This window comes from Alligator mississippiensis, chromosome 1 (assembly GCF_030867095.1).
Source record: "Alligator mississippiensis isolate rAllMis1 chromosome 1, rAllMis1, whole genome shotgun sequence".
NCBI lineage: Eukaryota > Metazoa > Chordata > Crocodylia > Alligatoridae > Alligator > Alligator mississippiensis.
This window is the reverse complement of record NC_081824.1, coordinates 192808643-192829845: the sequence shown is the minus strand read 5'-3', so window position 1 is coordinate 192829845 and position 21203 is coordinate 192808643. Positions and strand designations below refer to the sequence as shown.

Here is a 21203-nt window from a genome sequence, read left to right as displayed (position 1 = left end):
TCCAGTAACTGGCCCGAGCAAATAAAAATTTAGAAGGCTGCTGATTTTTGGACCCGGACTCCTGCATGATCTTTTCCTCTCTTGAAACTGCTCACAACACCAACCAAGGGTGAAATTGGCTAATACATATCACAGGGGCTTCCTAATACTCTTACCTAAATGAGAGCTGGATTTCCCAAAGTGCTTAGTACCCACCAGTGGCTTGTAGAATTACAACTTTGAAAGAACACCACACCCAGCAGGCTACATTTATTTGTAGCCCTCCCCCCTTCTCTGGTTTGCTTGATACACAAGGTGGTGGTGATGATGATTTGCAAAATCAGCTACACTGGGGAGTGTGGAGCCTTAGAAGACTCTGGCCCAAAGTGTCTGTTGCCTTCTCAGTGGGTGCTTCTCATTTTGGAACTCTCCCCTGCTCCTTGGTTTGCCAGATTTTCCAGAAGATTTGGAAAAAACTATTACTTCTTTTTCTTTCCTCAGGCAATTAGGAGGAAAAAGTGGACAGGATTTAGGCAGCTACATCCTTACAGTTTTTCTGTATTATTTTGTGGGTTTAACCTATGGGACAGTCTTACAGAGAATTTAATATACTCATTTTATACGAGTTTTTTTTTTCTCTCTTTTCTTTCTTTCCCAGGAAGCTTGCTCTCATGTACATTTGAAACAAGTTCAGATGCAGCCAATTTTATTAGTTCTGGCTAAAGCAAAAATGCATAATGAAATTCTGGAAATATGGGGAGAGGCCAAAATAAATGGTCACTAGCAGAGCCAGCAAAATCTTGCAGGCACAACAAATCTATGGAAAGGAGGGCTTGGACTCTACCTGCATTATATGTGCTCTTTAAGGTACTTCCAACACAATATATAATTTTTAAATCAAAAGGGTGTGGAGAAAGAGGTTTGGGACTAGCCACTTTTCAGATTAATTTTATGAATTGTGATGATTCCAGCTGTTGCTGTACACACAGTGCTTCACAAAGTGCTCCCTCTTGTATATATTTTCCTAAGTTACTAAGGGAGAATTCAATGTGCTTCAGTTCCTCATCTGTAAAATGAGATAAGTAGCGTGAGAGACTCAGATATTGCCATGATAGGAACTCTGTGAGTACTTAGAAGATTTTCCTGCAAATTATAGAATTAAACCTTACTTTATTACACAGAAGTAGATGATAAAAAGCACTAATATATGGCATTGGCAAGCTGGTCAATTGACAGGTCAAATATTGTCAACTAACTACGTATTTTTGACTGATCAAAGATTATAGCAATTTTTATAAAAGAACTATGTTTTTTGTAGTTTTCTTGACAGAAATATGATTTTTAATTGTTTTTGACACATTTCTTAATGGAAAATTTGTGCTTTTTCTGTCCTTTTTCTTTGAACCTATTAGCAATTTTTGACAACTTTTGACAGCTATTTGACCGGTCAATTGACCAAACTTTATTTGACCAGTCAAATACCCAACCCTACTAATACATTACATTAATTGTTATTATTAATTAAACCATGAAAGCTATTTGATGTTTTTTCCAGGAAATGAATTACAGAATGCCATTGTGCTAAAATGCTCAAAGTCTAAAGACAAATATAGAATATTTAGAAATTCTTTGACAGGAGAAAAGCAAGGTAGCTACTATAAGAACAAATCTGACCTGTCAAACTTTTTACAGTTCTAAGAGTTAATAAAAACAGTGGGTAAAGGGGAACCAAAGTATATAATTTATTTAGACATTCAAAAGTCTTTTGAAAAACTCCCATTCAACAGGCTATTAAGGAAAACTGGTAACCACAAAGTGAGAGGAGTGGGAGGTAAAGTCCTGTCATGGATTAAAATCTAGTTACGAATGGCCATGGAATAACTGGTCAGTTCTAAGCATGGGAACAGATTAATTGTGCAGTGCCTTAGATATTAGAGCTAAGACTAATATTATTAAATACTTTATTAATAACATGGAAGACAGGAGGGAATAGGGAGTGCCAAAAATTGATGTTGGTTTAAAATTATTTAGGTTAGATCACAAGCAGATTTGTGAGCAATTTCAGGAGAATTCAATACACTCAGACTATGTGCCTAAGGAAGTTTGGAAACTCCTTCACTAGAGGTTTTCAAGAAGAGGTTGGTCAGTATTTGTCTGGAATGGCTTAGGAATAGCATGTATTCTGTATCTGTACAAGGCACTGTAGCTGTACAAGATGATCATTGAGGCCCCCTCCAAACCCATGATTTTATGGCCCTACAATTCCAATGCCATGGAAAAGGGCAAATTCCTCCAACACTTTGTGAAAAGTTTCATCACCAAATCACCCAGTAGTTTGCTGTGTACACTCCAGTGAATTTCCATGGAAGATTCTCCCTTTCTACCAAGCCAAAACCCTTGAACCAGTGGTTCCTAGCCTTTGTTGGCCCATTGCATACTGTGCATGCAGTGTGCTGTAAACCACATCGGATTGGCACCTTTTGTCAATCTCAATTTTAACTTTTTAATTTCCTGTGGCTAGAGGAGCCTTGAGGAGTCTTGCTGCCAGTGAGCCTTGAGTTGGAAAGCACTGCTCTAAAATGTCTTCCATGAATATCTTGAAATGTAGGTGTTCACACAGCCAAGAGTGATATAGCCACAATCTTCAATACCACATAGCCTAAGACTGTCAGCTGTGTAGTGCAAGAACTGTTTTCTATGCTATGCCTGTGTAGTGCCTCACACAAGAGAGCCTCAACATGATCTCTTGGCACTACTATAGCATGAATAATAAATACATCAGCAATGGTAGTTACTTCTGGGGAAAAAAATATTTAGGTAAACAGGCTATAGCATAAAACTTACATGAGCGTTGGACTTACTGTTGATTTTGGATTTGTGCTTTGAATATTTATGCCTTTTCAAATGGTTAATAATGTATATTAATAAAATGAATGATTAATTCTTATGGTATTTGTATCACCATGTAGCACAGCTGCATCTTGTTAATCTTGATAGCTGTGAACAAAATAATCATGAACTACCACATACATGAATGCTCCCTGTATGCTGCTGTATGGTGTACAGTATAGATGAATATAGTTTAGCAATTGGCTTGACAACTACAGTATGGGATCTTTTTAAGAGGTAGTTTAATCCTGTAATCTAATTAGTTCCAATTCTCTCCTTCCCCTACCCTCCCATCACACACTCAAATACACTTTGAAGGCAACAAATCTGTGGAAATTTGAACTGTTGTTTTTTTACAGAGATTTATGATTATGTTTTTAACCAATGGGTCATTTCCAAGGATACAATTCCTGAAACCAAAACAACTCATATAAGAAAAAAATAAAAAGCACTCTTGATATGGACTGTAAATTATTTTACAACAATGAAAATAACTTTAAAAAACTCTCTTTCACCTTCCTTTTTATTTGCATTACCTTGGCAACCAAGGGCTCCAACCAAGTTCAGGACCCTGCTTTAAGGCTCTGTACAAAAGAAAAGAGAGCCCTAGCCCCAAGGACCACATAATTTAAGTAGATAAGGAATGGGAAGTGAAAAAAGGAATACAGTGTTGTTAAATGACTTGTCATAGTAGAATCCAGGCTTCCAGACTCCCAAGTCAGTGCCCTATCCATTTGACTACACCTTCCCTATCCAGTGCCCTATTCACTAGACCTAACCACTCCACTTGCCTACCTGTAAGCATTTAAATACCTTCCCATCTGTAAATGGATTGTTGTGTGATCATGACATTCTTTTCCTAGCACCCATACATATCTGAAGTAGACAAAATAACACACACATGGAAAAAAAATCCACGGTGAGTAATAATGCTAAGTGAGCCTGAAAGACAGCAGGTCAGATTCATCTGGTGCAAATTGGCTTCCTTTATAGTGCTGTATGATTTACACCAGATGAGGCCTTTTAATGGGCTTTATATAAATGTCCTTTCATTTTATAACTTAACATGAACAACCAATTACACTATCCAGGGGTTATCCACAAAATATTCTTGCTAGAAGCACCTCAGGCTAGATCCACAAAGGTATATAAGTGTCTAAATCCTGCTGAGGTGCCTGAACTCTACACATTAAAATCAGTTTAAATTAATGAAAGTTTAAGTGCCAAAACAGGGATTAGATGACTACACATCTTTCTGTATCTGGCCCATAGTTTTTTCAGGCCTCCAAGCCTACTAGTTGAGTTTTAATGGGAAAATAAAATACTAAGAAAACCTAGACTTATATTTGTACTTCCAAGGTACAACAAATATGCATTAGCATAATGAGCAGTGTTGTAAAAGATGTGGGAACACTGAATGGTTTTAAAGAGATATTTTTTACCCTGTCCTTGTTCTTTTTGAGATACTTTCCATCTTAAGTACTATCCAAAGATAAATCTTTTCAAGTGGCTCTGCAAGAATCTGAACAAGGCTGGTGGTGTGGGCAACAACTGATTTAGAGGGAATTGCAGTGTTTGAATAAAACAGAATAAACTACTACATCTGATTACTGTGTTCAGGTTTCATGGATACAATACCATGTGACTGCACTCTGCCCTCCTCTTCCAACTGCAGGAAGCTTGTGACTCTTACTCAGACTACTCGATCCCTTGCTGTCCCCAACTACTATCAAGTGTTTACCTCTTAATTGCCACTCAGGGTTGCTTTCCACCCCACAGGTTTTGAAATAACACTTCCTCATCATCCTCTTCTCTGGCTAGTCCCAAACCTCTCTCTCGCTCTCCCGGTGTTCTCCCCACTTCACGCTCTGCTCCAGACTTTCTTTTCCCCCTGGCTGCAGGCTCCCTCCAAGTAGTGGATTAAGATTTATTGAGGCCCTTGGCAAACAGACAATTGGAGGCCTCCCAACAGGCAAGGGCAGATTCCCTCTGCACCTGCCAGGAGACTGCAGTTGGCTCTTCCTGGCCTCCTTGGCAGAGCCAAGGTGAGTCAGGGGGCGCAAGCAGTGCTGAGGTGAAGGCAGCCCCAGTCCCAATGCGGCCCGGCACCTCCGCCTGGCAGCTGTCACACAGGTGAGGCTGTGGTCCCCCAATGCTGTGGGACAGGACGGGGCTGGGGCCAGCCTGGGGTGGGACATGGGCTCTGTGCCACCCCCAGATGCCCACCCACTCCTGTGCCAGCTCCGGTGGGACATGCATGGAGCCCCACGTCCACCCTCTAGCCTCTGGGCCAGGCCCAGCTGGAGGGGAGGAGGCTCACACTTCCCACGCCAGATGCCTGGAGCCAGGATGCCTGCCTAGACTGTGCTGCCCCTGGGCTCATGTATTAATCTTCCCTTGTTCCCTCCTAATACTGGCAATTTCTCACCTATCAGACAAAGTTTAAGCAATTTATTTCCTGTGTGGCAGACTTACTGATGCAGCCTGGCTCAAATGGGCTCAGAAAACCTTCTTTTCAATTGGTGGAGCCTGTCTACCAATCAGGTAAGGGCTGGGTGGGGTGGGGCTGGCCCTGCCCATCACATGGAGGGGGAGGCAGAGAGCCTCACGGACCTGATTAAAGACTGCCTTCTGCAGGTCTGGCAAGCCTTCAGAGGTGGAGGCTCCAAAGTGAATAAAAGGAGCGGCAGGTCCCAGGATACTCAGTGCACATAGTGGTGTATGGGGCCACCAGACCCTGGGATCTGCACATGGTGGCTCGGATCTGCTACCCTCGGCATGCAGCCAAGGACTCAGTGTACATGGCATTGCACAGCATCCCAAACCCTGGGGTAGTGTCAGGCCGCTCAGGTTTGCAACCCACTACCTCGTGTGAGGCCGGGCACCCAGGAGGCACCAGTGGGGTGCAGCGGAGGTCCAGCATTCTGGGTTTTGGGACCCACACAATGCAGCCCAAGCCCCAACAGAAGGCAGAAGGCAAGGCCTAGGCATCAGGACCTTCGTGGGTGGCCCAAGCCCCAACAGAAGACAGGGCTCTGGGGGCCCCAACATGGCACCTGTGGCTCCAAGAACCCATCCCAGCCTGCTCCCCAGATCTGTGAGTACCCAGGGAACTGCTTCCCACAGGGGAGGAGGCCATGAAAGCAGGGGGTCCTGCAGGATCAGGGACCAGGTGGGCCCATCTGGGGCTGAGGAAGTACTGGGACCCCCCTCCCCCTAGGAGGGTGCCATGGTTTGGCACCCTAGGGGAACACCCAATAGTCTTGGCCACAAGGGTACCTGGAAGGGGAGAAAGACTTGCGCCTCCCATTTTGTAGATAGATAGACAGACTGTTGTTTTTCAGTGTGGCCTGGGTTGTCAGCAAGTTGAGGTTTATCTGTATTTAATTGTTGTTATTGTTCTTGCCTGAACCCATCTGTGGATTCCTGTGTTTATTTACCTAGCTATATTTACCTGTTGTTGTTGTACATATTTATCTACATTTTCTTATAAATCTGTCTTTTTAAGGTTTTCTATAAACATTAATACATCTGTATATAGTTAAGCTATACCTGGTTCTGGCCTCTCTCTACAGGGAATAGAGGGAACTGGCCAGTATTTTACAGATCCCTCTCACAACATTTCTACCGAGCTACCTATGTCTTCGATTTGGAGAGGGAAGCACATAGTTGGGTGCACCTAGGTTACACCTGCCTGCCCTGTCTCATGCCTACCTATTCCACAATCTCAAATCTAATCCTGTCCCTTGGACTTTCATACTGCCTACCCTTACTTGGTAGTACCTACCTGCCCTCTCCTGCTGACTCTATTTACCTTCTACTTCCCCTTTCTTAGTCATTATGCAGGCAACAAGAGATGCCCTCAACTAGCCCTTCTGCTCTTCATTCTTTTCAGGGTAAAGAGAATGACAGTTTCCCATTACTGGTCTGGTCATTCTCCCTTCTGTTTTGTGTTTGATTTGGTTTAAGTACCAGAACAGAAAGGATGTGGACAAACTGGACAGAGTCCAGGGGAAGGCAATGAAAATGGTTAGGAGTCTGGGACACATGGCTTTTGAGGAGAGTCTGAGGGAACTGGGCTTACTTAGTCTGGAGAAGAGAAGATTGAGGGAAGATTTAATAGCAGCCTTCAACTACCTAAAGTGTGGTTCCAAAAAGGATGGAGGTAGACTGTTCTCAGTAGTGGCAGATGGCAGAACAAGGAGCAACGGTTTCAAGTTGCAGCAAGGGAAGTTTAGGTTAGATAGTTGGAAAAACTTTCTTATAAGCAGGGTAGTAAAACACTGGAGCAGGTTACCCAGAGAGGTTGTAGAATCTCCATCCTTGGAAGATTTTAAGACCAAGCTAAATAAAACCTTGGCTGGGATGATCTAGCTGGGAATGGTCCAGCTTTGAGCAGGGGATTGGACTAGATGACCTTTTGAGGTCCCTTCCGACCCTAATTTTCTATGATTCTATGATACTTAGAGCCCCTAGCAGTGTGTGTGTGGACACTGCTGTCCAGGGACAACTGTGGACCTGTCCCTAATTAGTGACAGTCGCCTGAGAGGCAGGTACCTAGTAGCCTAGTTTTCTCAAGGTTTAGGTGGTTTTGGACATGCCTAGTAGCAAAGCTTTAGCTAAAGGATTTAATACTGGAAACTTAAGGTGCAGTTACATGTTACACTTAAAACAAACAGTTTGTGGAATGGTAAGCAGTGTTAAAGTTAGATTGTGCTGTGAGCAGTTGTATGTTAAGGGTCAATACAGGCAATCCCCACTTAACACTGTTTCGCTTGGTGCTATTTCACTATAACGCTCATTTTAAATTGATACCTGATTCCACTTAGCACTCAGTGAGTTTCATTATAACCAAGGATCCTAGTTTTCTCTGATTTAAAAAAATTCCCAATTTTCAGTTTTAAAAAAATGTAACCCCACATCCACATTTTTTCCATGATTTAAATGAAACACTAATATAAATCTATATTAAATGGTGTTTCATTTTAATCATGGAAAAAATGTGGATTTGGAATTACATTTTTTTTAAACTGAAAACTGGGGATTTTTTTTTTAAATCAGAGAAAACCAAGATCCCCAGTTATAAAAATCGTGGTCGCCAACTTGTGTCATTACAAACACTTGCGGTCGCCATCTTGGGTCATCAAAATCTTTCGGTTTAGCTTAACGCTCCTTTAGTTTAACGCTTGGTTTTTCAGGAACCAATTAAGAGAATTAAGTGGGGGTTGCCTGTACTGTTTCTTGCCTGCACAGCTCTGACTTGCCATTAGAGGGGTGTCAATCAGGCTCATGACTAGAAGCTAAGACAATCTGAGCTCTATCCCTGTTCTGGGTTGTGGGGGCGGGGGGCAGCAGCGCTTCCTGTGATGCTGGAGGACTGCAAATTGCTTATTTTATCTCTGTGGAGCAGACTGAAGTTACCCTCACATGAGCTAGGTAGCCTGGCCTAGTTAACCCTCACCTGAAGTGGAGTAACTCTGAGATGCTCAGAAGGACTTAGAACAAGTTAACAAGTTTCAATGTGCAGACACTCACATTTTAAGTGTCCTGGGTATGGCCTAAGTGTAACATGTAACTTTACCCTTAGGTACTTCTTGAACCAGGTGGCAAGGTCTGATAATCAAAATTTTGAATGGAGGAACAAAGTGACCATTGCTGCATAAAGCTTGCAGTAAACATAGACCTTTTGCTCCTTTCCTATCTTGGTTGCAGTCAGGTTCCCCAGATCCTGCCTAACCTATGTCTGAACTATAGTATACATTTACTAATAAAAACATTAGTAATATCTTGCAAGCAGCAAAATTAAAGACCTGACTGTCAACAAGCTGTTTAGTAGAACAACTTATTATTCACAAAATACTTTTTAATAGTTTGACCTAATTTATTCAGACAGTTTCTTAGTGAAATTCAGGAAATAAGTTTTAGTTCCAAAGTTCTTCATTTCCAATACTTATCTCACTCTAAAAACAGTCTGGCACCAAATTTAGAGAAATCTTGTAGATAGCAACCTATTTTTCACAAGTGCTGGGAAATTTTCTATTCCTTCAGCACCCTGCTGAGTTGCAAATATTCCCAGGGGGTTAGTAAACTCTCAGCTACTGCTCCAATGTATAGAAATTAAACCTTCCATCATCTGGTTTTTATATTTGGAAAATGTCAACTATACTTCCTATCACATATATTGTTGCTTCAATGCACTGAGCCTTCTATGAATTTTAAAACACATAACTCAGCTCTCAAGCATTTCTTTTGTAAATATTGATAATGGTTTCAAGTTCTTTATTAAATAACTTTTTAATGAGGTTGAGGACAAAGAACCATTTTTTCACAGTCTCATGAAGATAAGAATCATAACATATCTTTCTGTACCATGGAACACATGCTTCTCAATACCTCATTGTGCAGTGGAGTTTTCCCCACTTTTTAAAAGTTTACTTTGACAAAAAATGCAATTAGAAGTAGTAAAATTTAACTAAGTTACAGTGAAATTTCTGAAATTGCATGCAACTCTGACAGCCATGCACACTGGTGTATTAGGATAGAAGCATCAGAAAGCTCCCTTACATGTTTTAATCAGGTTTGATCAGAAAAGAGCCCTACAACTACCTTTTAATAAGGTTCAATATACAGGCTATGTTATCTAAGCAATATTTATTATCTATGTCTTCAGCAGAATGCATCTCTATACACTAAGGACCATAGACAATAAAATATTATGGAGGAGTTCACTAGGGGAAGTTTCTTGAGAGAGGTTTTTAATCAGTTTACAGGAATGGTCAAAGGACTGAACAGGAGTTTCCTTTTATGTGCAGGCTGTAAACAGCTTATGTTAGGTAGCCAATGGGAAGTTTTTAGTGTGGCTTGAAAAATATTAACTTGTATGAGTTCTGACCTCTGTCTCCAAGATGGGGCTCAGAGGGCTGATGTTTACTAGGAGGCATTTGACTCTCTAGGAAACTGCAAAATGTCAATGGAAGTTATTTTCCTTTTACAGATTTCAATAATGAGTCTGAATATGTAGCCATACATTAAAACAAATATGCTATAAAACTAATTTTCTCTATTATACATAAGTGTTTATCTTTTGAACTGGAAAATGTTGCCCCAGGCATGAAATATTCCAGCCAGCTGCACTTTGCTGAAATACGCTGTAGATACTGTAGCTTGCTTTTCCATTCAACACTTAAGAGCATTTGTATATGCTAAGCTGAATTAAAAGCCAACTAGGAGCATATTATTAGTCCCCTGGTATCAACCATTTTTCCTCACATATTCCACAGAAGCCTTTCAGTGCTAATAATAATATTTCCCTATACAAGTTTTATTGACAGCTTGAAACATTAATGAAGATCCATTTGTAACGTAAATGGTCAGTCTTCTGTGCACATTTATTTATAGGGTCTATGCACTGAGTCTTTAAGCAGTGATGGTAAATGAAATCCTAGATACATACAAGAAGCTTGAATTTATGTGTTCTTTAAGGGCAAGAGTGCGACTTTCTCATTGCCCTGAGCTGCGCTGCCACAGGAAGAACCCCAGAGGCATCCTGACAGAGACACTGAACTGCAGCTCCTTCATTGCTTCTTCCCTGCTTCTAGCCAAGGACAGCAGTAAGTAATTTGCGCTTGACCTCTGCTTGTTCAGCTGTGCCTTCCTGGAACAGAGGGTGAAGGTAAAACCCCATAGACCTTTTTTGTGGGGAACAGGGAGTGGGGTGAAATAAGCCAGAAAGAAACCCCTGCTTATACCTATGAGTCTTAACTCAAGATCCTGATAGGCCATGCAGAGACTAAACGGAAGCTCATGCACTTTTTTACCTCCTTATTCATACATTTGGCCTCATTCAAGTAACCGGGGCTGTTTGTGGAAGGGTTACTGTTGGGGTCCAAAGTCCTCAAGTGTGAAGTTCTTTTGGAGGCAGCTTCTGCTGGAGAACAACATCTTGTAAGAAGGAAAGAATTTTGTATTACATAAAAATGAAGTGCAATCCCATTGTTTTGTTTCTTCAGCCTGAAGGATATCTCTCTTAAGTGAGTGTGAAAGAAGGCCCCTTAGGGATAGAAAGGAGCTTCTGTGGATGAGACGGGTAGCTGGCTGAGTTCTTGTTGAACTGATTACTTTAATGCTACTGAGATCTGTTTGTGGCATTAAAAACATTTTGGTAGCTAGAGCCTTAGATAAGCATTATTTTGGTCTTTCATTTAAATATAAATATGTAATTTTTACTGAGCTGCATGTTAAAAGAAACAACCAAGCTTCCATCTTTGTCATTCTGCCAACAAATGAGAAATGTCCCAGGTGAGCACCTGCAGCTCTCATTAAAGTCCTTCTAACATCATCTCCACCCAACAGTCTGCTTGCCACTCCTAAAAACCTTCTTATGATATCCGTTCATTTTCCCACTGGATTTATTGGCTCAGAACATAGATTACTTGTCTTGCTATCTAGGATTTCCTTTCTTTTGAACAGAAACATAAAAGCACAAAGAATGTATAAATGCAAATAATATGAAAATATTGTGTTTGATTCAAACCCATACGTTCCAAGTTACAGCTAAATGTCTGACCTTTACTTAGACTTGACATGTGATACCTTGGCTGTGCAGATGATCATATTACATGGGAAAAGTTTGGAAGCTCTTGGAAAAACACTGGAATATTTTTTACTTTTGCCACGCATTTAATACTATTTTTTTTTAATGCACTGATTTAGTGGATATTAATACTTGGCAATTCTGTGTGTTAAGATCCAGTAGTTATTAAACTTACACTATTGATGATGATGATGATGCATACACTAAAAAATATACTATGCACTTAAGAGATAATAAATATGTGGAAGGCAAGATGCTGCTCTTCCTCTCTAAGAATTTGATTCTGCTCCTCCAGATGTCAGAGGAGCTTTGCTTTGAATTTTGGAGGTGTCCTAAATATACATCTCTTATGATATGATTTGTAGAGTATACATATTTGCAAATTTTCAGTGATTTCAAATTGTCTCACATAAGTTCCCTGTAAAACCATATGAAGCAATAAAATTTAATATATACATATACTTACTACATTACAATTAATGGTTCCATTTCCAGATCACCTATCAACAGTGTGCTTAAGTGAAATTAGATCTCATACAAGGTGATTGACAGCAAACTGCTTCTTTAGCCACTGAACAAATGCAACAAAAACAGCAGCAGCGGTTAAAATTTCAAACACTTAATCATAAATGCAATGTATGTGTCACAGTGCTGACCTGAAAGGCCCATTACTAGGGCTGAAGGGAACATTCTTCCTCCATGTTTGCTGAATCCCTGTCTTTTCTCGTGAGGATGACCACAAGTATCCTAAGTAAAGGCCAGTTTTGTGATGTGAATACTTGCTGTATAGGACATGCTTGGTAGCCCTGTCAGGAGGGCCCCCAAAGCAAATGATTTTTCCCTCCCCCTTCTTTGATAGTAGAAGCCAGAGGAGTTTGGACTTCCATTTGCATCACAACTAACCAAATTCAAATCAAAGAGGTGTCACAGGATGACAAATAGGTTTCACTCAATCTTTTTATTCTTAATCACTCACTTGCCAGTTATCAGTTTTATAGCCTCCTCCTCAGTGCTCCATTGAGTCACATACACAGACTCCTACAAGTGGTAAAATATGTTAGTCAAGTCCAGGTACACAGCATCAAAAATCACACCCAAACCTGTCCAGCAAGTCAATGCTTTATTTGTACTTGTATCTATCTGATTTGCATTCGCACATCCTGGTCCCAACAGGTTGCTTTCCAGTTAAGTTTCTGAAAGCTCTGGCATGCCAGTATCGGAGTAAAGACACTTCTCCTGTAACAGTGAACAAAACAGAGGTGAAAAAGTACTGTTGAGACTAGGGCTGTCAATTAAGCACCATTATCGTGCATGATTAAACGCAAGAACCAATTAACATGTTTATTCTTTTACCATTGTGACAGGAGGCATCTTGGGGCTCGCTCTCACGTTGGCCCACCCACCTATGTAGGATAGTCTGCTCAGACTCGCCTGCCATGACTTTGCTGTTTCATAAATGGGTGTAAAATGGGGAAGGCTGCACATTTTAATGCCCTGATGCCAGGGGGCACTGTCTGCAGCTCCATGCTGCCCCTACACAATGGCCCTTGCCTCACAGATTGCATCCAAAACAAGTTCTTAACCTTTGACCCAAAGTTGGCCTCACTATGTTTGAAGGCTTACTGGGGTCTTGGCCTCTGGCCCAGCTGTCCATCGATTTACCATGGCCTATCTGCCTCCTCCCTGGGGCTTCAACTTATGCCCTCCTTCTAGGGCCTTCCAACTATGCCCTCTCACTAGGGCCTTCCAGATTATTATTACACATCCGGCTTAAGGCCGAGCCAAACTCAGTCTTTTGCTGGGCCTATAGCACTCTGCCCTTCTCTCTGAGGCCTCTAACACTCTGCCTTCTTTCACCAGGCCTCTTTCATACTGCCCTACCTAGGGCTACTCTCAACCTGCCATTGCTCCCCAAGCAGATAGCCCTTTGGGTCACTTGAGCTTTCCTACTCTACATGGCACTGGCCTTGTGCCTTACACTGGGTTGACTCTGCCCCTAGCCCCTCGCTGGGCCTTTTGGTCTCCCTTTTCAGGGGCCACTGGGGTCTTGGGCCCTCCTGTGGGACTCAGGTGTCACACTGACTTACCCAGCCCCTTCCAGTCCCCTTGCTGGGGCCACGCTACTGCCCTAGTCTCTAGGGCTAACCAGGGTCTTACCCTCCCATGAGGCTCACATGTCACATAGACATACCTGGCCCCTTCCTGTCCCCTCGCTGGGACCACTCCAACTATCTGCCCCCCTTACTGGGGCTTCTGGGGTCTTACATGCCATAGGACTTGTGTGTCCAGAGACATGCCTGGTCCCCATGCGTGTCCCTAGGTCTGGGTATCCCACCAGGGTGTGGGGGCTAGGGTTTTAAGGCACCCCTCCCCACCTTTTGCTGGGGAGGCAACTGGCCTGGCATTTCTGGGTCACTCCCCCACCATGGGCAGCCCCACCAACCCATCCTTCCCCAACAGGGTGCAGTTTCATGTCATACCCAGGACAAGGAGCCTCCTGCCATCCCCATAGCTCCTGCCCTTACCTCCCAGGATGTTCTGAATATCAGCTCAGCTGGATGTTGTTGTTCTGGCTGCAGCAACAGACTGCTGCCCCAACCCTGGATGTGGGCCTGGATCTAAAATGGCTGCCTCATCAGGGCTGGCCCACACGTTCTAGCTGCCTGCTCAGTTTTAAAGTGGCAGACACCAAAAGTGCTCTGCCACATACCTTCCCCCTCAAAATGGCTACTGGGGGGGTGGGTCTCCCTGCTGCTCACCATGCAGGCTTATCTGTCGCCTGCAACAGCCCATTAAGTAGCAAGCACCCCGATGGTACTCTGCCAAAAACATGTTAATTGTGCATACTGTTTTAGAGCTCACGCCCGAGCTCCTCTCCACTGCCATCACCCCCACCTCTGGGCTGCCCAGTGGGGCAGTGGTGGCAGTACAGAGGAGCTGCAGGGCAGCCCCAGTGTGGGCTCTGGGCTGCCACACCAGGAAGGCGGGGGAAGGGGAGGGGGGACACGCAGACACAGACACACAGACCCCATGTGCAAGTGTGTAGCTGTAGCATGCACACGGGCAGGAATACAGCCCAGTGATGTGCAGAGCAGCACCCAGCAGATAAGTCTTTGGAGGGGGAGGTGAAGGCAAAGGGGGAGAGAGAAGAGGTGGGGGGGCTGATGAAAGCCCCCACAGTGAGGGAGGGAATGTGGCAGGGGTGAATGGGACCCCAAAGCTGGAACAGGTCATGGGATGGAGCCACAGGAGGCTCCTCCAGGGTCATGGGGAAGGTAGCCCCCGCTGCTGTGCACACCTCTGGGGGAGGCATGGGGAGCATGTGCCCCCCTGATTTTTGCACAGGGCAGAGGTGGGCTGCCTGCTGCAGGCTAGGGCTCTACACCCTGCTTCCATTGCCCCAGAAGCCACATGATGCCACATTGTGCCTCCTGCCACTAGATGGGTAGGGGGCCTGGCACAGCCAGTGTGCAGCTCCCAGGGCAAAGGCAGCAGGGCGCAGAGCACCAGCCCACAATGAGCAGCCCGCCTCTTCCCCACGCATAAATCCAGGGAGCGCATGCCCCCTATGTATCCCCCAGGGGTGCACACAGCAGCGGGGAGCTGCTCCCCTCCCTGCACCCCTGGACGAGCCACCCCAACTCCGTCTCATGACCCACCCTGGCCTTGAGGTCCCATTCATTCCAGCCCCCGCCACTGTCCCTACCCCACTCCCTCGCTCACTGTGGGAGCCTTGATCTGCTCCTCTGCCCCTTCCCTCCTGCCTCTTCCCCTCCACAGATTTACTTGCTGGGTGCTGCTGTACATGCCACCAGACTGTATTTCTGTAGGGTTACAGTATTTCCAGTTTCAAAAAAAAGGACACCTGTGGGGGAGGTAATATGATTGTGGGGGGGCAGAGATATGCCTATGCCCTGACCTTGCACCTGAATCCCAAGCCACAGCCCCTCCAGCCCTGCTGCTGCCCCTCACTCCTGACCCTTCTGTGGGGACCCACCCTCCCTGGGCTCCAAACTCCACACACAGAGCTCCCCACACCTTCACAAATTCCCCACACAAACACATGCCCCACCCCCAACCATATAAAGGGACGCCCATGCCCGCTACGGGACGGGGAAGTCCGGGTGAGGGTGATCCCCTGCCCTCCATTAATGCTGACTTCGTGAAGGAACATCTGGAGAAGCTGGATACCTTCAAGTCAGCCGGCCCTGACAATCTTCACCCCAGGGTAATCAAGGAGCTGGTGAGCATCATAGCCCAGCCTCTAGCACAGATCTTTGAAAACTCTTGGTGCTCTGGTGTAGTGCCCGAAGACTGGAAGAAGGCCAATGTGGTGCCTATCTTCAAGAAAGGGAGGAAAGTGGATCCGGCTAACTATAGGCCCATTAGCCTGATTTATATCCCGGGGAAGATCTTAAAAAAGTTTATTAAAGAGGCCATCCTTAATGGACTGGCCGACGCCAACATCTTAAGGGATAGCCAGCACGGGTTTGTTGCGGGTAGGTCTTGCTTGACCATTCTCATTTCCTTCTACGACCAGGTGACCTATCACCTGGACAAGGGAGAAGAGATTGATGTCATATATCTTGACTTCAAAAAAGCCTTCGATCTGGTTTCCCATGATCGCCTCTTGGAGAAACTGGCCAATTGTTGCCTTGGGTCCTCCATGATCCACTGGCTGGAAAATTGGCTCCATGGTCGGAACCAGAGGGTAGTAATTGATGGAAGTCACTCATCGTGGTGCCCTGTGACCAGTGGGGTCCCCCAAGGCTCTGTCCTTGGACCCATACCGTTCAACATCTTCATTAATGATGTAGACACTGGAGTCAGAAGCAGGCTGGCCAAGTTTGCCGATGACACCAAACTTTGGGGCAAAGCATCCACACCAGAAGACAGGCGGGTGATCCAGGCTGACCTGGACAGGCTCAGCAAGTGGGCGGACGAGAACCTGATGGTGTTCAATGCCGATAAATGCAAGGTTCTCCACCTTGGGAAGAAAAACCCACAGCATCCTTATAGGCTCGGCAGTGCTATGTTGGCTAGCACTAAGGAAGAAAGAGACTTGGGGGTCATCATTGACCACAAGATGAACATGAGCCTGCAGTGCGATGCTGCGGCTAGTAAAGCAACCAAAACGCTGGCTTGCATCATACATGCTTCTCAAACAAATCCCGGGACGTCATTCTCCCCTTGTACTCGGCCTTAGTGAGGCCTCAGCTGGAGTACTGCGTCCAGTTTTGGGCTCCACAATTCAAAAAGGATGTGGAGAAGCTTGAGAGAGTCCAGAGAAGAGCCACGCATATGATCAGAGGTCAGGGAAGCAGACCCTACGATGACAGGCTGAGAGCCCTGGGGCTCTTTAGCCTGGAAAAGCGCAGGCTCAGGGGTGATCTGATGGCCACCTACAAGTTTATCAGGGGTGGCCACCAGTATCTGGGGGAACGTTTGTTCACCAGAGCACCCCAAGGGATGACAACTAGGTTGAATGGTCATAAACTACTACAAGACCGTTTCAGGCTGGACATAAGGAAGAATTTCTTTACTGTCCGAGCCCCCAAGGTCTGGAACAGCCTGCCACCGGAGGTGGTTCAAGCACCTACATTGAACACCTTCAAGAGCAAACTGGATGCTTATCTTGCTGGGATCCTATGACCCCAGCTGACTTCCTGTCCCTGGGGCAGGGGGCTGGACTCGATGATCTTCCGAGGTCCCTTCCAGCCCTAATGTCTATGAAATCTATGAAATCTATGAAAGTACCTGTATAATTTTGCATAATTTTGAGTTTTTAGCTGCATAATTAAAATTGTGATTAATTGTGACTAATGTTTTAAATTTCACGACTAATTGTGATCAATTTTTTTAATTGTTTGACAGCGCTAGTTGAGACACAATGAGATGGTGATAGGAGGTAGAGTTCTCTCTTGAATGTTCATACATAAATAAGGATATACCTAAGTCTCGCTGGGGTGAAAGAAAAATCACGGGCCATCCACTGCGCAATAGCATTTTTGCTGCCTTTTCACAGGAGCTCCTCTGCCACTGATTGGCTAAGAGGGCTGCCCATTGTGTGGCCCACCCCTTGCCAATGATGGGCAGGCCTCTTGGCTAATCTGCAGTGGGGGAAGGGATGGCCGCCATCTTTGCTGTTCCCATTCATGCCGGCAGCTCCCCCTCTCTCTTCCCCTGCCCAGCTGGCCCACTGGGGAGCCAGCATTTTATTTTTACTACATTTTTTTTCCCTGGCAATTGCATGCTAAAATTGCAGGAATCACCATTTTTGTGGGGTTCACAGAAACCACTTTTTTCTGCGGTTTTCACAAAAAATGTAAAAGTGCAAATAGGGTAGATATTATACATAGAATTTTAATACATAGAATACATAGAATTTTCTATACATAAAATTTTAATACATGGGTACACTGCTGATTCTAGATGTCCTGTTCTTTCATTGCTGAGCATGTGTTATTTCCACTGAAGACAATAGGAATTAATCATATCCAATGAAAAGAAGACAGGACAGACAGCTGGTCAGTGCAGTTACAGCTAAGTTATGACTTGTAAGAAAAGGCCTTTAGCCTCCTTTTCCCATTTCATATTTATTTTCCTTGAAACCTCTGCTCTAATCTGGCCCTTCCTCAGCAGATCTGAAGATCCTTCATAAAAATCCATAGTATTTTCAAATACAGTGTGTGGTGATTCAGATACCTGCTGGAAGTCATATGGTCACAACACATTAGATCCAGTAAGCCTTGGGCACCTAAAACAAGATATAGGCAGACTTGAGGTAATAATCCAAATCATTCTTGTAGGTACCTGACAGGATGTAGGTGGATTCTAATACCTCAGTCATAAAAAGCAACTGAGAGGAAGCCTGACTTTGTAGGCCAGCGAGAGGGAATCCTGGGTTTCAATCTCTGCTGCTATGGATTCAGAAGTTAGATATTCCATCCACTAGCTCCACTGAGGTGCCTGATTGCTGCCTGCTTAACACAGCTGCTACAGGATCAGGCCATGATGACATTTGTGACTTTTTTCATTTAAAAGGCAGAAGAAGGTACCAAGCTTTTATTTATTGGTTAGAGCATTCACTCAGGAAATGTGCAACTTGGACTCAGTTCCCATCTTACACTGAGTGGGTGTGTCTACACAAGACATGTTACTGCGCAGTTGCCTAGTTTACTGCACAGTAAGCACTTGCGTCTACATGTGTGTGCACTTACTGTACAGTAAAAACCCTTAATCGCACTTAAATTTGCTACCTGCAAAACTAGGTAGCAAATTTAAGCGCAATCAGTTACTGCCCAGTAACGCACATGTAGATGTGACCTGGGAGCAAATTTTGCTCCTGGGTCTGCCCAGCCACTAGGGGATGGCCTGAGGTCTGCCCCAGGGCTGCAGCTTAGGAACCTCTTCTGCTCCAGGGCTGGGCTGCCTCTATAGCAGCCCCTGTCTACAGGCTATAAAAGACTGTGGACATTTTGTGCCCTGGGGCACACAGACCAGGGAGCCTGAGGGCACTGGAAGTCCTATGTGTCCCCCTAGGCAGGCCATAGCTCTGCTATGCCTGCCTGGCAGCACCCCAGTGGTGCTGCTAGCCCCTGCTATGCCACGCAGCAGCCAGGGAAGTGCCGTTGGGGCCAGCAGGCTGGTGAAGGCTACTGCAGGCTGCTTCAGTCCCTGCCCAACCCTGTCAGTCCCACAGGGCTGCCTACAAGTTGCTTCTGGCAGCAGAGCCAGTGCTACCTGCTGCAGCATCCCCAGCAGCCTGCCCTGAGCCTATAGATGCTGCAGGGCATAGCCTCTGCCATGCGGCTGACTGGCCCTTGCCATGCCCCTGTACTGGGTGCTGCTGGCAGCTGCCCAGGGCTGGTGACACTGGGACAGGTATATGATTGGGGGGCAGTGATATGCCCATGCCTCTGCCTCTCACTCCTAAGCCACCACAACCACCCCAGCCTACTGGTGCCCCTCACTCCCAAACCGCAGCCAGCCCCCTGCCCCCCCGCCTCCCCCCTGCCCTGCTGTCCACACAGCTCACATGTAAGCACACATACTCTCTCTCTCTCTCTCTCTCTCTCTCTCTCTCTCTCTCTCTTACCTGAAAAACAACTTTCCAGGGCCCTTGCACAGAACACGTGATCCCCCAATAGCCAATCACCTTGCCCCTCTGGTCCTAGCCCCAAGCAGCCAAGCTGGAAATGCACAGGAGAACAGAGGTAGAGCAAAACCCCAGACATTTGCTCACATTTTAAAAACCTGCCCAGACAGGAGGACAGGGGGCCAAAAAGAAGACATGTCTGGGAAAACCCAGACATATGGTAAGCCTAGCCAGAAGGAGGCTGGCAACCTCATGGCACTCTAGGGTGATGCAGAGATGCTGCACAAGTTTGAGCAGGGTGGGTGTTCCAACACCCACATTTTTGAGGCAACGTCAGGTGGGGTCCAGTAATGAGGGCATGACCAGTTGCCGTGGCAGTGCTGCATAAAGGTCAAACCTTTGTGAGCACAGTGGGTCACCATGATCAAACACAATCATCAGTCTGACTGTGCCCGCAAGACCATGCCCTTTATGCAGCTGCTGACCAGTATTTTGGTGCCCCAGGATGCAACTGTGCAGTTTATACCAGCGTGGGTGGCCTGCCCAAGCCCCTGCCCTGCCCTGGCACTTCCAGTGACATGACACTGGAGGAGGGACCCTTGGGAATACAGCATCCCATCCCACCCAGCTTCCCAGCTGCAGCCTCCATCAGCAACTTGGAGAGCCCTGGCCAGTACCTATCTTGACAGCTGTGCAGCCCCAGGCCCCATCATGAGAATGGGCGACTGGTGCCACCTTAGTCGGGGGGGGGGGGGCACATGCCCCCCCTGCGACCAGTCCCACCAACAGGAGGGGGGGGCCTCCATGGCTAATCTTGCTGTCCGGGGGGGAGGGGTCCCCCTCAATGCTGTTCCTGCAATGGCCAATCGTTGTGGCAGATCACTGCAGCCACTTCCGGAAGTGGATGCGGCCGCTTCTGGGAGCAGCTGCAGCAATCAGCCGGTGGTTGCAGGAGGAGCACTGGCACTCCCACCTGCTCCCCCTGCCCATCACCTAAGCGGTGAGCACGGCCAGTCAGTAGGTGCACCAGCACTGTCAGGGGGTGCATGTGCACCCCCTATGTGTCACCACTGACCATGAAGAATGGCTGACCATGTCACCGGTAGCCACCAGCAGTGCCAGCTCCTCCCCAGGGGGACCCCCAGCCAGGTGCCTGTACACTGCACCCCACATGCTAAGGACACTGGGCACAGCTGCACACCTTCGCCAGCTGGGAGGACCCCGCCAAGCTGCCAGCCACATCAGCCCTAGACATGTAGTAAGCCCTACACTAGGGGAGGGCCCTCCATTTCCCTGCCCCAGCCCCCACCTGTGCCCCCTCCCTGCCTAGCCCACTCACACTCCCCTGACCGCAGGTTCCCCCCCACAGCACACAGAGAGGTGGGAGAGTGCAAAACTTTATGAGCAGCCCATGCCTCCACAGCTGGGTAGGCATAGGCCTCTCACACCCTGAGGAAGATGATGATGTTGGCAGTGATGTCCTCCTTGGCAGCAGAGGGGGCAGAGACATGTAGCGCTGCCATAGGTAGCCCTCCAGGCAGCAGCAGAGGTTATGGGGCAGCCTGGGCTTGCCCCCCACACCATCAAAACTCTGGGTCCCAAATCAGGGGCATAGGTGTACCCAGGGCATCATGAGGATCAGCA

General features: G+C 46.0%; 1 protein-coding gene across 3 annotated transcripts in view; it reads right to left on the bottom strand.

Moving 5' to 3' along the window:
* Positions 1-9130: 9130 nt before the first annotated feature.
* The window catches only part of LOC132245644 (uncharacterized), a 241338-nt gene continuing 229265 nt past the window's right edge, over positions 9131-21203 (bottom strand). For 2 of the 3 annotated variants that reach the window (XM_059718336.1, XM_059718354.1), the window contains one exon: positions 9131-12697. In XM_059718336.1, coding sequence (XP_059574319.1) covers positions 12582-12697 — 116 coding nt within the window. In that variant the 3' untranslated portion in view covers positions 9131-12581. The remainder of the gene's footprint in view (positions 12698-21203) is intronic. The other variant, XM_059718349.1, reaches the window with a different exon arrangement.